We start from the raw sequence: 12,368 nt of genomic DNA, 5'->3' as shown, positions 1-12,368 counted from the left end.
TTTTTTATTTCCCGAAACCAGCAGCAAAAATCCACAAATACCTCATCTCATACACGTCCTCAAAAGAGGCTTGAATTTGCATAGAAAGGCCACAAGATGGCAGCAAAGCACTTAAAAAAAAATAGATGATCATAAAGCACCAACACTTGAAAAAAAAATAATGCATAGCCTAGAACACGAGAGCGCAAACGAACGCGATCGCAACCTGGGCAAGAAAATCGGATGCTATTGAGTCTTTGAACGCACCGTTTGGCATTTAGAAAATCGACTTTAGAGGAAAACAGCAAAATTGTGACCAAAAAAAAAATATATGGACGGCAGCAATTAATATGATTTCTTGAAAAATCTAGCACATAAATACACGTGGACAAGACAATAATAAAATAATAAATCTGAGGAATTTCCGTCGCTGGGACGAATCCTCCCGTGACCGTTTTCCACTTACAGTATTTAAATGAAGAAAAACAAGTTAGCTAACGCTCATGGCAAGCGATGATATGAGATTTTATTGTTGGGCTTATTTTGGAAAGAATCCGTCCTCTCGTGAGACGTCATCCCAAAGCTCCATCCTCTCTTCTTATCTGGCCTATTTTTTATTTTTATTTTTTTTAAAGGGAGCAAAAAAAAAAAAAAAAAGTTCTTTGAACTATTTGGGGTGTTCCCGTTTCAACTTCCCCGAATATGCATCCTTGTCATCGCAAATAGTGCTTGAAAGAGAAGTGCACTCTTTCCCATCCCGAATATTAAAAATGCATTTAAATACGCCGTTTTTTTTCCTTTTTTTTTTTTTATACCTCCATCCCTCCCTCTCTCTCACTTCCTGTCTGCATCCCAGTCAGAAATAATCCATGAGCCGCGTGCCTTTGATCCATTTTAGATCTGTGCTTTTAAAAAGGTATCAAACCCGACGCGACAACTGAGCGACAGTTTGGACTTGAGTGTCGTCCTCGCCTGTGTGGCCCCACAGCGCCGTGTTGAACTTCTCACCGACGCGCTCATTCTGTCACCTGTGCTCCCGAACAATCCGACGCTCGCTAAATGCGAATCGGTAATGGCGCGTTCTGGCACGCCGAAAAATTCAGACCTCTCGCGGCGGGGGAGAACTCTCGATTGGGTTTGAATCTGGGGATTGACGCTCGGTGATGCCGCTGCCAAATATGTGCTCATCGGAGGATGTTTTAGTGTTCGCCAATAAAAACGATTCCATACGCAACTCGATACATCGGTTATGATACGATTTTTTTTTTTTTTAATTACGATTCCTTACGATACGGTTGTAGCAAACTATTTAAGTGAATTCAATTAAACATCAGCAAAAATCAAACCATTTCACACCTGGCTTGCATCTCTCCTTAAAGACGATCCAATAGGTTCAGAATCTCGATAAAATTGGCGTGATCCGATTCAAGGCGGTGTTAGGAAGCTGCTGTTATCATTTTTCCACACAGAGGATAAAGAATATTCTTACATGTTACTATATTGATGCTAGTTTTATTAGCCGTCTAATGCAATTTCCTATGCCGTGTTAGCATGAAGCTAGCAGGACTTTCGTTTAGTTTAACGCTGAACTAAAATTTTCCTCACCAGATCAGACGAAAACGAAGGAATACGTCATACGAGCCGAACCGCCGTATTTTCTTCGAACACGTTCGCGTTTCATTCATGACACTCCGTGACCGTTCCGCCCAACCCATCTAGGCAGCGAGTGTCACATTCAACAGCTGCGCCACATGTCACACTCATTAACTTCGGCAATAGTTTTCCCGGGTGGGGAAAAAAATAAATAAATAAAAAATCATGTCAAGTCAAAAGTTCCCCCTCCGAAGGAATCCAGGAAGTGAACGTGAAGTGGTTTTTGTGTTTTGAACGAAGCCAATTAAAGCGCTTCTTTGTCCTATCTACGTCGTAAACACAACAATTCAATTAAATCCGGCGAGGACGAGCCTGACTGGCTCGCATCGGGGCGCTCAGGTAATTGTACACATTAACGCTGGCACCGTCAGCACTTTGCCTGCGCGGAAATGTAATGATCTCCTGTTTCTCATCAGAGAACTTGATTAAACTTTCATTTAGTGTGTGCGTAATGGACTGCTAACAGGTCTGCTGAGTTCAATGCTGCGTGTTTTTTTCAGTTTTTTTTGGGGGGGACATTTTTACAAAGGAAGGAGTTTCACCCAGTAGACAGATTCTTATCTACTGCAATATTAAGCGAAAAAAAAAAAAAAAGATGTATATATGATTTATATGTAAATATCTGGTCCAGAAAAAAAATACATCAATAAATAAAAATAAATAAAATAAATCAGGAAATCATTATTCCAAAAGGACGATGACGTGTGGCGTCTCATTAGGCCGCCTTTGTTAGGAAAGGTCGGCTAGCCATGGGAGCGCACCCGGGAACAAACGAGTCGAAGCAAAGCGGGAGGCCTAATGAGTTTTTTTTCTTTTTCTCTTTTGTCTTCCTCATCGTCATCCTCAACTGATTTATGTACGCCGTCTTGACAAATGAATCAACAATCGGTCGTTACGCTACGGCTCCTCGTGACCTATAACCTGCGTGAGTCAACCGTAAAAATAATTTTGGAGGGTTCGAGTTAATCGGGTTGCAAAAGTGTGCACACCCGCTTGGAATTAGGGACGAGGGCTGCGTTTGGAGCTCTCCAATTTGACAAAACACGTTTCCAGGAAGCTGAAGGCAGCAGATGAATTCTTCGGAGAGCAGCGGCGGCGCTCATCCCCCCTCCTCCCCCCCGACAGACGGCGAGATGATCAGTAGGCGGACGTAGGGAAGCGATCACAAAGATTGCCGTCGTATGTTCGCGGCGCCGAGATGAGATGCAAAGTGGGGCAGAGAGGGGGAATCGGAGGGGGGGGCGGGGCTACTTGTGGGTAGCGCAGAAGGCCGTGGGAAAGACTTCCCACTTGTGTCTGACCTCCCGCCTTGGAATGCTTGATCAACAAACACCAACAAGGCACAAAAGACGACGACGCAACTAGAAAGGGGATCGCTGAAGGCGGCCGCGATTTATTTGCACAGATGGGGTGGATTTTATTAAGTCATCATCTCAAATCATCTTCCACCATTAGAATAAATAGAAATGCCATTAATCCGTTCCTCGCCAACATCACAACAAAAAGCTCGCCATCATATTTTATTTTACAATAAGAGGCAGTAAAGTAATTTAATATTTTGTCGAAGGTCAAGTAGTGATTGATCAGTAGTCTATCGGCATGGAGGATAAAGAATACATGCGTGCAAAAATTTAAAGGCCTACAAGCAAAAATTATCTAGCCGACGGCTTGTAATGACGATGTAAATTTAACACGGGAAATCGCGTTCCTAATCCTCGACATTTTTTTTTTTTTTGTGCGCGCTCGTGACATAAACATCTACCCAGTTGACGTGTTTTAATGCCCGGTGAACCAAATCCAAAAAGTCAAGCCGCTGCTGTCGTAGCCTCGCTTTCCACCCCATGAGGATTATTGTTAAGTTTTATCGTAATATGTCCCCGTGTCATCGCCGCTGACTTGACGCCGCGTGCTGATAAGGATAATCTTTTTGAGAGCAAACGGCCAAGGCAGTTGCGACTTAATCCAAGTTTGCAAACCTCGACGACACTCGGGGTTCTTCAAGAATAGATCTTCGACGAGACTTTGCGGCCGACTTTGGAACGCGTACAGATGCCGATAACAAACGCAGATGCGATCAAACGAGCTTCTCGCCGCTTCAAAAGGCAACTCGGCGCCGTTTCCAAGCTGTTCTTCGCTCGCGCTTTGGAGACGACGAGGCGCCGCTTTTCGCGAGATATTGCAAGTGTGTTATTTACTTACGGATTTGGACAACAATCTGTTGTTTGAATCGGGTTTTTTTTTTTTTCTTTGGGAGCCCCTTCGGGTTGAGTGGGCGTCAAGCTGTGACTGGCGCCGTCAGATTAGACCATTTGCAAGAGAAACGACATGTTTTACTGCCGCGTGCCATGTCCTATATATGGATTTTCAGACTGCCATTTATTCCGAAGCGAAAGCCGACAGAGCGCGCGATAGAATCTTGGGAGGATAGAACGGCAAACGCCACGGGCCTTGCGTTTGATACGATCACTGAAAGACGCCCGCGCAAACGCAAACGCGCCGTTGGACGCACGTGGAGCGTTTGTCGTCAAACAATGCAACATACACGCGTGTACATATGCTCGCCAACAAGGCCGTAAATCGTATTAGGCAAATGAACGGCGGCAGAGTCGTCTCTCCGTTTGCTTATTGTGACACATCCCTGCTTCAAAGCGGCGCGGCGCTCGGGTTGAATATGCAAATCTTGTTGGGCGGAGGAACGCGTTTGGCTGGCGGGAGTGGAAAGTGGACTGCCACGGACGGGACAAACTTTGGCGCTTATGTCGACTTTCATCCCGCAAACCTGATCGACCTCGCGATGGGCCGCCATCGTTGGCATCAACGTCCTCATAACGCAAAAAAGCTCGCCGGCGAGTGTGCGGTGTGTCAGAAAAGTTCCAGGACACAAGATTGACATCGACCAGAAGAGGCAAGAATTGCGGCACGACAACTCGGCTCTGCTCAGAATGCACCGAGCATCTGACAGTTCCCGGCTGAAAGGAACATCCGGTGGCACAGAAAGTCGGCATAAGTGGATCACAAGACTTTCAGTCTTTGCAAAATCAGCAAGTCTATTGAAACAGGTGCTTTTCAGCAAACGCTTTGTTTCCTTTTCCAACTTCCTCGCTTTGAGGGATTTTCGACGATGACAGTGACGAAGACAAAATTACACAGAAGGCTGGACACAAATATCACACTTTGCCTGTCACTGCCCCGCTAATCACAGTAACTACATTGTTATTACTCGATTACTAACGTTAAAAAAATAAAAATAAAAAGCACTTAGCGACCCCGTCAAGCAACGTGAGATTCAAAGTCAGGACTGTCGATCAGATGTCACACAGAAAAAAGACGACTGCGGTCTTACCTTAAAGAGGCGCAGGATGTTGGCCACCATGATGGACACGGAGCTGGCCGCCGCTCCGATCACACCCACGATTTTATCCGGCTTGGTGAAGATGGGCGGGTCCCCGTTGGCGCAACGCACGTCCGAGCCGTCCCTCTCGATCAGGGCCTGCACGAAGGTCAGCGACTGTTCCAGCGCGTACGTGTCCCTGGAGCAGGTATCCAAGATTCGCGCCCCCAGCGTGATGTTGGGCAGCAGCTCGGGGTCCTTGTTGATCAAGTCGATGGCGAACATCATGGCCTCCAGGCGGTGGATGCCCTTCTCCTTCTTGAGGTCCCCGCAAGGCGTGCCGCGGTCGCCCCGCGAGTGGACCGGGAACAAGCCGCCCAGGATGATGTCGCCATCCAGCCGGATGGAGTGGGCGTACTCCGGCGCGGCCTGCGGGTCGATGGGGAGTCGCTGCGGCCAGGCCACGGGGAAGAGGCAAGCGGACCACACGGCCAGCAGGACCAAGACGACCGGGTTGGACTGCGGCTGAGGGTTCCATTGAGGCTCCATGATTGGAGGGGATCTCGGAAGGGTTTTCTACTCCGCGGGTGAGGGGATTCTACTGGCTGACAAGGGCGGGGGGGAGGAGCCAAGGGGTGACGCTAGCTGAGCCCCATGACTGAGTCATATTCCAAATTAGACGCATCGGCAGGAGGGGATGGCGGACTTGGTTTCCAATAATCGCTTTAGGGAGTCCATCCACTGCTCACATCTGTCGGGAGACGCACAAGAAGAAGAAAGTCTGAATTCTGTGGTCATCGCTGGCGGGACGGCGCCCTGATGCAAGGAGCAAAATTCCATGAGTCATTGACCCCTCCCTAAAATTGCCTAAAGATACCATCAAATGGTGGCGAAGCACTACTTTTGTCTAAATGATGCTCCTCAACTCACCTTTTATTTATTTATTCACTACTTTTAATTAAGGGATGTTCTTAAAACATTGATGTACTCTCCTGTCTTAGTTTTCAGTCCAGACGTTTTAAAATTGGCAGTCCAACGCATTTAATCCCAGAAATTTTCACTCGAGGAAACCCCTCAATTCCTGCGTTTTTCTGGATTTCGACTGATTTTGCGAGCCCAGCAGAATATTGTGTTCTCACGCTGTAAAAAACACGGAGCTATGATGCAAAAAAAAAAAAAAAAGGCTCAGACGTATAAATACGTCTTTGGGAGGTAGGGTGTATGAGTTCAAACAAAGTCAAAGGATTTTTTTTTTTTTTTTGCGCAATAAAGAATCCCCCGAAATGACATGTTGAATTGTGAATAAGCGTTTCTGGGGATGCGGCATAAGCACCGAGGTCACGTGACCACTGACTCGGCCACAGGGACGTGCGGTCCACCACACGCGTGCGTAAAGCGCTCGAAGGCCTGACAAAGGTTCACTGGAGCACACCAAGACACAAAGCCGCGGGCGCAAATCGCCCGTTTCCAAAACCCGGCGCTCCCGTGCCGTAATTAAGAAAGCGCCCAAAAAGTCCGATTAGCCACACTCGTGAGGTCGAGGATTATCACAGATGGTCTCGCACCTGTTCACTCGCAACGCGTGCGTTGAACGTTTCCATTGGCAGCCGCCGCTCACGAAAAGGAGCTCACACCGAGGAAGTCATCATATCTGGCATGCCGCCGCCGCGGCTGGGTTGTGGCTGGCGCTGAAAATTGCTTGTGACAAAGCGGCCGGCGCCGTCATGACACGAGTGCTAATATGCTTTCATGAGCCCTGGCCTGCGGGAGTTCATCTTTTTTTAGTTTGTTTTTTTTTTGGGGCGCAGACGCGGTCTAAAGGTGCGCCGCCATTGACGTTTTAAGCGTTCAATTCACGACTTTGACTGGCCTCAAACGCAGCTGTCGTTTAGATTTGGGGAAATTGAGACGTGCCCCGCCGCTAGATTGCGGTTCATGGTTCAAATGGCGGATTGTCTTTTTTTGATGCGTTGGCTAATGGCGAGCGTACATCTTCAGATAAGCTTTGAGCTCATCCGGATTTAAAGCCACGAAAGGCCACTTGCTTTCTTATGAGATCGTTTCTTCATATCGAGGCCACCTTCATTATTGTCCCCTTTGCGTCAATAGCGGCATACTCCGACAACGCACTGATTAGCCAACTAATTAGCTTTGTAGCCGCGGCGCAAACGGCCAAGTAAAAAAAAAATAAAAAAATTTAGTCTTACGAGTAAAAGAAATGGAATCAAATATTGCCTTTATTGCCTGCAGAGAGGGAATGAATGAGAAATGGCGGTTGGATCGCCAGGAGCCCAGCACGCTGCCAATGCTAAGCTAATTAGCCGCTTTCTGTGGCTTAATTAGAAGCGCAGCACTCGTCCAAGAGCCAAAATAGTCAACGGATGGGCCGTTGTCTCACACTGAAGTGGCATTGATGCGGAATGGGCAGGGAGAAAGGCAAACAAATCCAACGGGGATCGTGTCTTTGCTTGAACTCAAAGTTCGATATGATGATGATGATTTGGAAAAGCTCAGACAACCAAAAAAATAAATAAATAAAAATAAGTCTTGAAATAAAGCACGTTTCATACGCAAGGTAACTCAATCTACTTGACAGAATTAGAAATACAATATTTAAAATTAAAACCACAACCCAAAAGAACTAAAGACTCGGAAACAAAGTGGCCAGTAAGAAAAGAAGCGCCTCATCTCGATTCAACGTAGTTGCTCGGCACCAAAATGCTACCCGCCACTCGTTTCCGGGGCTTCATTCACACTTTGATTTTGAAATCAAAGAACAGTGTGCCCCTTTACTTGAAATTTTAGCGAGGTTAAAAAAAAAACAAAAAAGAACGGACATCGGTACGTCGCCTCTGCTGCCATCGAGTGGGAGAAACATTTCATTGACATCATTAGACGAGAACTTTTTTTTTAAGCGCTATTTTTTTTTTTGCTTTATCTAAAGGGAAAATGTACGCAAGTTCATTCACAAACGTGGCACTTTGCCGCCATCTTGTGGCACTACAGGAAATTACAATTCATCATTTGTCGTGACTAAAAGCTTTACAAAGCAATTAGGTCATTGACTGCCATTGACGGCTAAAGACGTCATTTTTTTTACTTGGCTGGTGGTGAATGAGTTAAGTAAGACTGAATGATTTCCAGGGCACACTTAATGATTTTTGCTTTGATATGACGGTTGAGACAACGTTGAAACTTCACCGTCACATCTTCCGGCCAATCCAACGTGGGAGGCGGCTGCCGTCTCGAGAAAAAGCAACTGTGCCCAATTTCATCTTGAGGGGCCCCTAATAGGTTTAAAACTCCAGCGGCGGCGTGAATATCTCCCTCTCTGACTGGCTGCGAGGATCCAGCTCTAATTCAATCGCGTCCCAATTAATTCATCACTTCCTCGCCTCGGAATGGAATTTGGGTCAAAGCCACGACGGCAGGCAAGCGGACGCTCGTGATGAAGAAGCCGCCAGATCTGCGAGCGTCGGGTGCACGATATTGTTTATTGAACACACGCGGGTCAAGCGCTTGATCATCTGACGGCTCGGCTTCGTGGCATGCAAGGGATCAAAAGTTACGAGAAGTTGGAATGTTACTCGGAAGCTAAATGCTAAAAATTGCTGAAGAAAAAAAAGAAATTAAATAAGTAACGCACAATATGATGAGTCAGCATTAAAAAAAATGCTAAAAATATTCATCGACATTATTTTGACGTCAAGAAGTTGATTTAATCTTTTCTGTTTATCTAAAAAACTAATGTGACTATTTTATCATCAGAAAATAAAATTAGGCAGGTGTACACCTTTTTTTTTTAAATCGTATTTTTTTTTGCGACCACAATAACGCATAAAGTTTTCAATAAATTTGGATTACATTTGACGTGGAGCTTCAAAACAAAGCGTAGAGATCCAAATTAGAATTGTGAATATTTATTTTATTTTTTTTGTCGGAAAAACAAAAACAAAACAACTCAACATGGTCAAGTCAAACTTTTACTTTTCGACTTTTTACGTTTACGACTGATTTTACCGAAATTGGGTGCGTGTGTTTGAAACAACTTAATGAAAAATCGGAAAAAAAGAAAAACGTTAAAAATTCCCTTTTTATCGTTTGTGAGTACGCCAACTGAAAAAGCTGACAACGGATTTGGATGAAACTTCATGAGTTGTCCAAATATGGAATTGTGAATCCGAAAACAAAATAACGAGATTAGTGAAAAACGTTTGGACGAAATTTGGTGATTCGGTTCGGAAGAAACCCAAGGAAGGATTGATTTGACTTTTCATCTTCCAATTGTGGTGCTGCTCCAAATATTTTAGCCTTGGTGATGGACTGCAATTCACTTCACGTCAATTCCACTTTCTTTCCAGATGACTGGATAAAATGTGTTTTCTTTTGGAGGTTTAAAAAAAAAAAAAAAAAAATCACGAGAGTGCGTGACTGACTCATCGTTCCTCTTCATCGGACCGGCAGCGGTGAGTTTGGCTCACTTGTCGTTCCACTCTACCTTGTCCCCTTTCATTCCCGCCGCAGTCTCCTCGACGCTCCTTCACCGCATCTCGACGCCCACCCGAGTAGCACCCCCCCCCTCGCCTGCACCTCCTCCCTCGTCTTATTTACACCCTCCTCCCCGATGCATCCCTGCCTCCGCCTCCTCGTCGCCATCATCGCTCCATCACTCTTGTGCAGGCCTCCATTCGTCTCCGGGGGAGCTCGCTGCTCTTTTCAGGAAGTGACAGTCCTCCTAACCCCACCGGAGCACCCCCCCCCCCACTCTCCCCCACCGCCCCCTCTCCCCCCCAACTCAATCACAGTAGGTGTTATTCTTGCGAATTGGATTCTCATCTTGTCTTTGCCATTTATTTCAGTTTTATCTGCACAGGTGTCGCTTTTTCTCGCGTCTGGGATGCACGATTTTCAGATAACAAGATAGGACTAGAACTCCCGCTTGGCCACGCCCCCAAGCGAGGTGAGACCTCCACCAAGGCAAACTCTTCCTTTTGGACCAGCACCAACAAGTTTTTTTGGGGGGTTTTTTTTGCTGTTTTGCAATGCCACACCCATCGAGAAACCGAAATGAAAACATTTTGCTCATTTTGGATTCCGTTTCAATGTGGCCTTAACCTGCTGCAATTATCTACCTTGCCATATTATCAAATTAATTTTTCATCTGTGAGGCATGAGGCAAACACAGCCTAGGGCATCACAAACATTTCATCAGAAATCAAATTGAGCATTACTTCCATTTACAGTTTAATCATGACACATTAAAATGATTAATCTATCATTTTTTGGAGTGCCTATCTATGCAATGGAACGGTCCGGTTTATTCGCCATGTGAAGATTGGACTCAGGTAGCAGTTTGAAAAACTAATTGGAATGCAGAGGAAAAATCAAATCGAGAAGGCAAGGATTATTTTTTTAATCTAATGTTGTTGCTGAATGTACAGGCAGAACAAGACGTTGATAGTTCTGCTGTCAGCGTCATCCGAAGAGGCTGAAGTCGAGATGAAGTGGAGCCAATCACCCGACTAGACCACATTAAATGTTGATTAATCTTGTCATTTACAGAAAAAAAGTGTTGCACTTGTTTGATAAAATCATTTTAAGGATTTTGATCCAGTTGGCGGGAATTTAATTTTCTCAAATGCACATTTTTGGTAGTTGATAAAACATCACGGGCCCCACTGGTGGGTTTGGTTTGAGCGTCCAAAATAAATATGCACCACCTCATACATGACACCGGAAGCTTTGACAATAAAAATGAAAAATACAAGTTAGCTGTATCCATCCCTAAATATGAAGGAGTAATGATTAAAAAAAAATAAAAAATACTCGCCTACCAGCTCATTATGCATGTCATATAGGGTCCCATACAGCCTCATTATGAGACAGTGGCATTCTCTGTGAAAGCTGAGGAAACACCACTGCAACATCCCTTTGAGGGGAACGCTTTGTGGTGGGCTTGTTACCCACGCACGACGCAAACCATGGAAATATTGGAGAATGTCACTGGTGGAATGTAAAGAAAGGGGGGGGGCGTAAAAATTAATTAAAAAAAATACCTTAAGGTCTTCAAAGAGTGAAGCTGGTGAGTGTCTCCTCATTGAGTGGATCTCCAGTCTGCTCCCGTGCTGGGGTCCTTCCACCAAAAAAAAAAAAAAAAAAACACGCCAAAAATTAGCAGTCCTTGAGTGAGATATCCTTCTCCGCGACAGTTTAGGGAAATTACTCCAAAAAAGAGGGGCAGAAAGCCGAAGTGGGGGTAAATGTTGGTAGAAGTGCTCCTGGTTTTTGTTTACAGGTGAATATCGAACCAAACACAGTCGAGTCCGTGGGACGAGCGCGCAGCTGCTTCAATCAAACGCACCCCCAAAGCGCGCGCGCGGGCACGAGAAGGTAGAGGGAGAGCGTGCGCGCGACAGAGAGCGAGAGTGTGAGAGAGAGAGAGAGAGAGAGAGAAAGTCAGAGCTACGTCACGACACGTCAATAATCAGAAAACACCTGCATTCGTGACCCACAAGGCATCGCGGTGCGTCAACAAATGGGTTCCTAATTGCAGCGCGAAAACGTCAATCAAGTTTGGGGCGAAGCGAAATCGATCCGGATTGGCAAACGAGAGAACGGATTACATTTTTTTAGACGGGCGCGTCAGTATGTCGTCAAATCGGCTCAATCGATTGCCTCAACTTGAGTCTTTTTTCGACTACGCCCATTGATTACCATTAGCCACGCCCACCGCGAGGAACGGAAGCGTCGTGGATGCTGGTGCGGGAGAAGTATTAAAATAAATGAGACGTATCCCATCTGCGCTATAATAACAATTTGATCAGTCACGAGGAACGCGATTGGAGGAGCCTCACGGGGGTTTGCTTGTATGTTGATTGGAGGGCAGTGTGTGTGTGTGTGTGTGTGGGGGGGGGAATTACAACGGGGTTGCAACATGTCCAATTTGATAGCTGGGGCGCTGCTGCGGCTCTTGGTGGGAGACGTGGAGCAATGGCGCTATCTTGTGGCCAATGGCAGCATAGCAACGAGTCTTGTTCTAGTCGCATTCATTTAGCGATTTTTTTGTCGATGTTTGTCGTTTTATACACTGTAAAAAAAAAAACTTTGGGTGAGCTTAAAATACCAAGGCAACAAACTTGCAAACTATAAAACATATACCTACCTAACATTACTGCCATTTCTATTCTATTTCTATTTCTATTAATGTTGATAGTTTATATTTTAAAGTTGTTCCATCTTAAATGACTATTTCAGTCGCCTACAAATAAACTTCATCTCCCCAGATGTGTCCTTTTTTTATTTCCACTTGGCTCCACAATGTATACACAAGGGAGGAATATGAAAACTACTTCAAAACAAATTCATTTCATCACGCTTGGTGACATCAGAAAAAATGACTTGCCCA

At 45.4% G+C, this 12,368-nt stretch overlaps 1 protein-coding gene across 2 annotated transcripts in view; it reads right to left on the bottom strand.

The window, feature by feature from the left end:
• The window catches only part of grm8a (glutamate receptor, metabotropic 8a), a 106,520-nt gene extending 94,797 nt beyond the window's left edge, over positions 1 to 11,723 (bottom strand). Inside the window, exons 1-2 of one of the 2 annotated variants that reach the window (XM_088287620.1) lie at positions 11,020 to 11,723; positions 4,976 to 5,714 (exon numbers count right to left, since the gene is read on the bottom strand). In XM_088287620.1, coding sequence (XP_088143746.1) covers positions 4,976 to 5,512 — 537 coding nt within the window. In that variant the 5' untranslated portion in view covers positions 5,513 to 5,714; positions 11,020 to 11,723. The remainder of the gene's footprint in view (positions 1 to 4,975; positions 5,715 to 11,019) is intronic. The other variant, XM_088287618.1, reaches the window with a different exon arrangement.
• Positions 11,724 to 12,368: the final 645 nt, after the last annotated feature.

Source organism: Idiotropiscis lumnitzeri, chromosome 2 (genome assembly GCF_059441095.1).
Source record: "Idiotropiscis lumnitzeri isolate Australia: NSW breed Sydney's pygmy pipehorse chromosome 2, RoL_Ilum_1.0, whole genome shotgun sequence".
Lineage (NCBI taxonomy): Eukaryota > Metazoa > Chordata > Actinopteri > Syngnathiformes > Syngnathidae > Idiotropiscis > Idiotropiscis lumnitzeri.
This window is presented reverse-complemented; position numbering and strand designations above follow the sequence as displayed.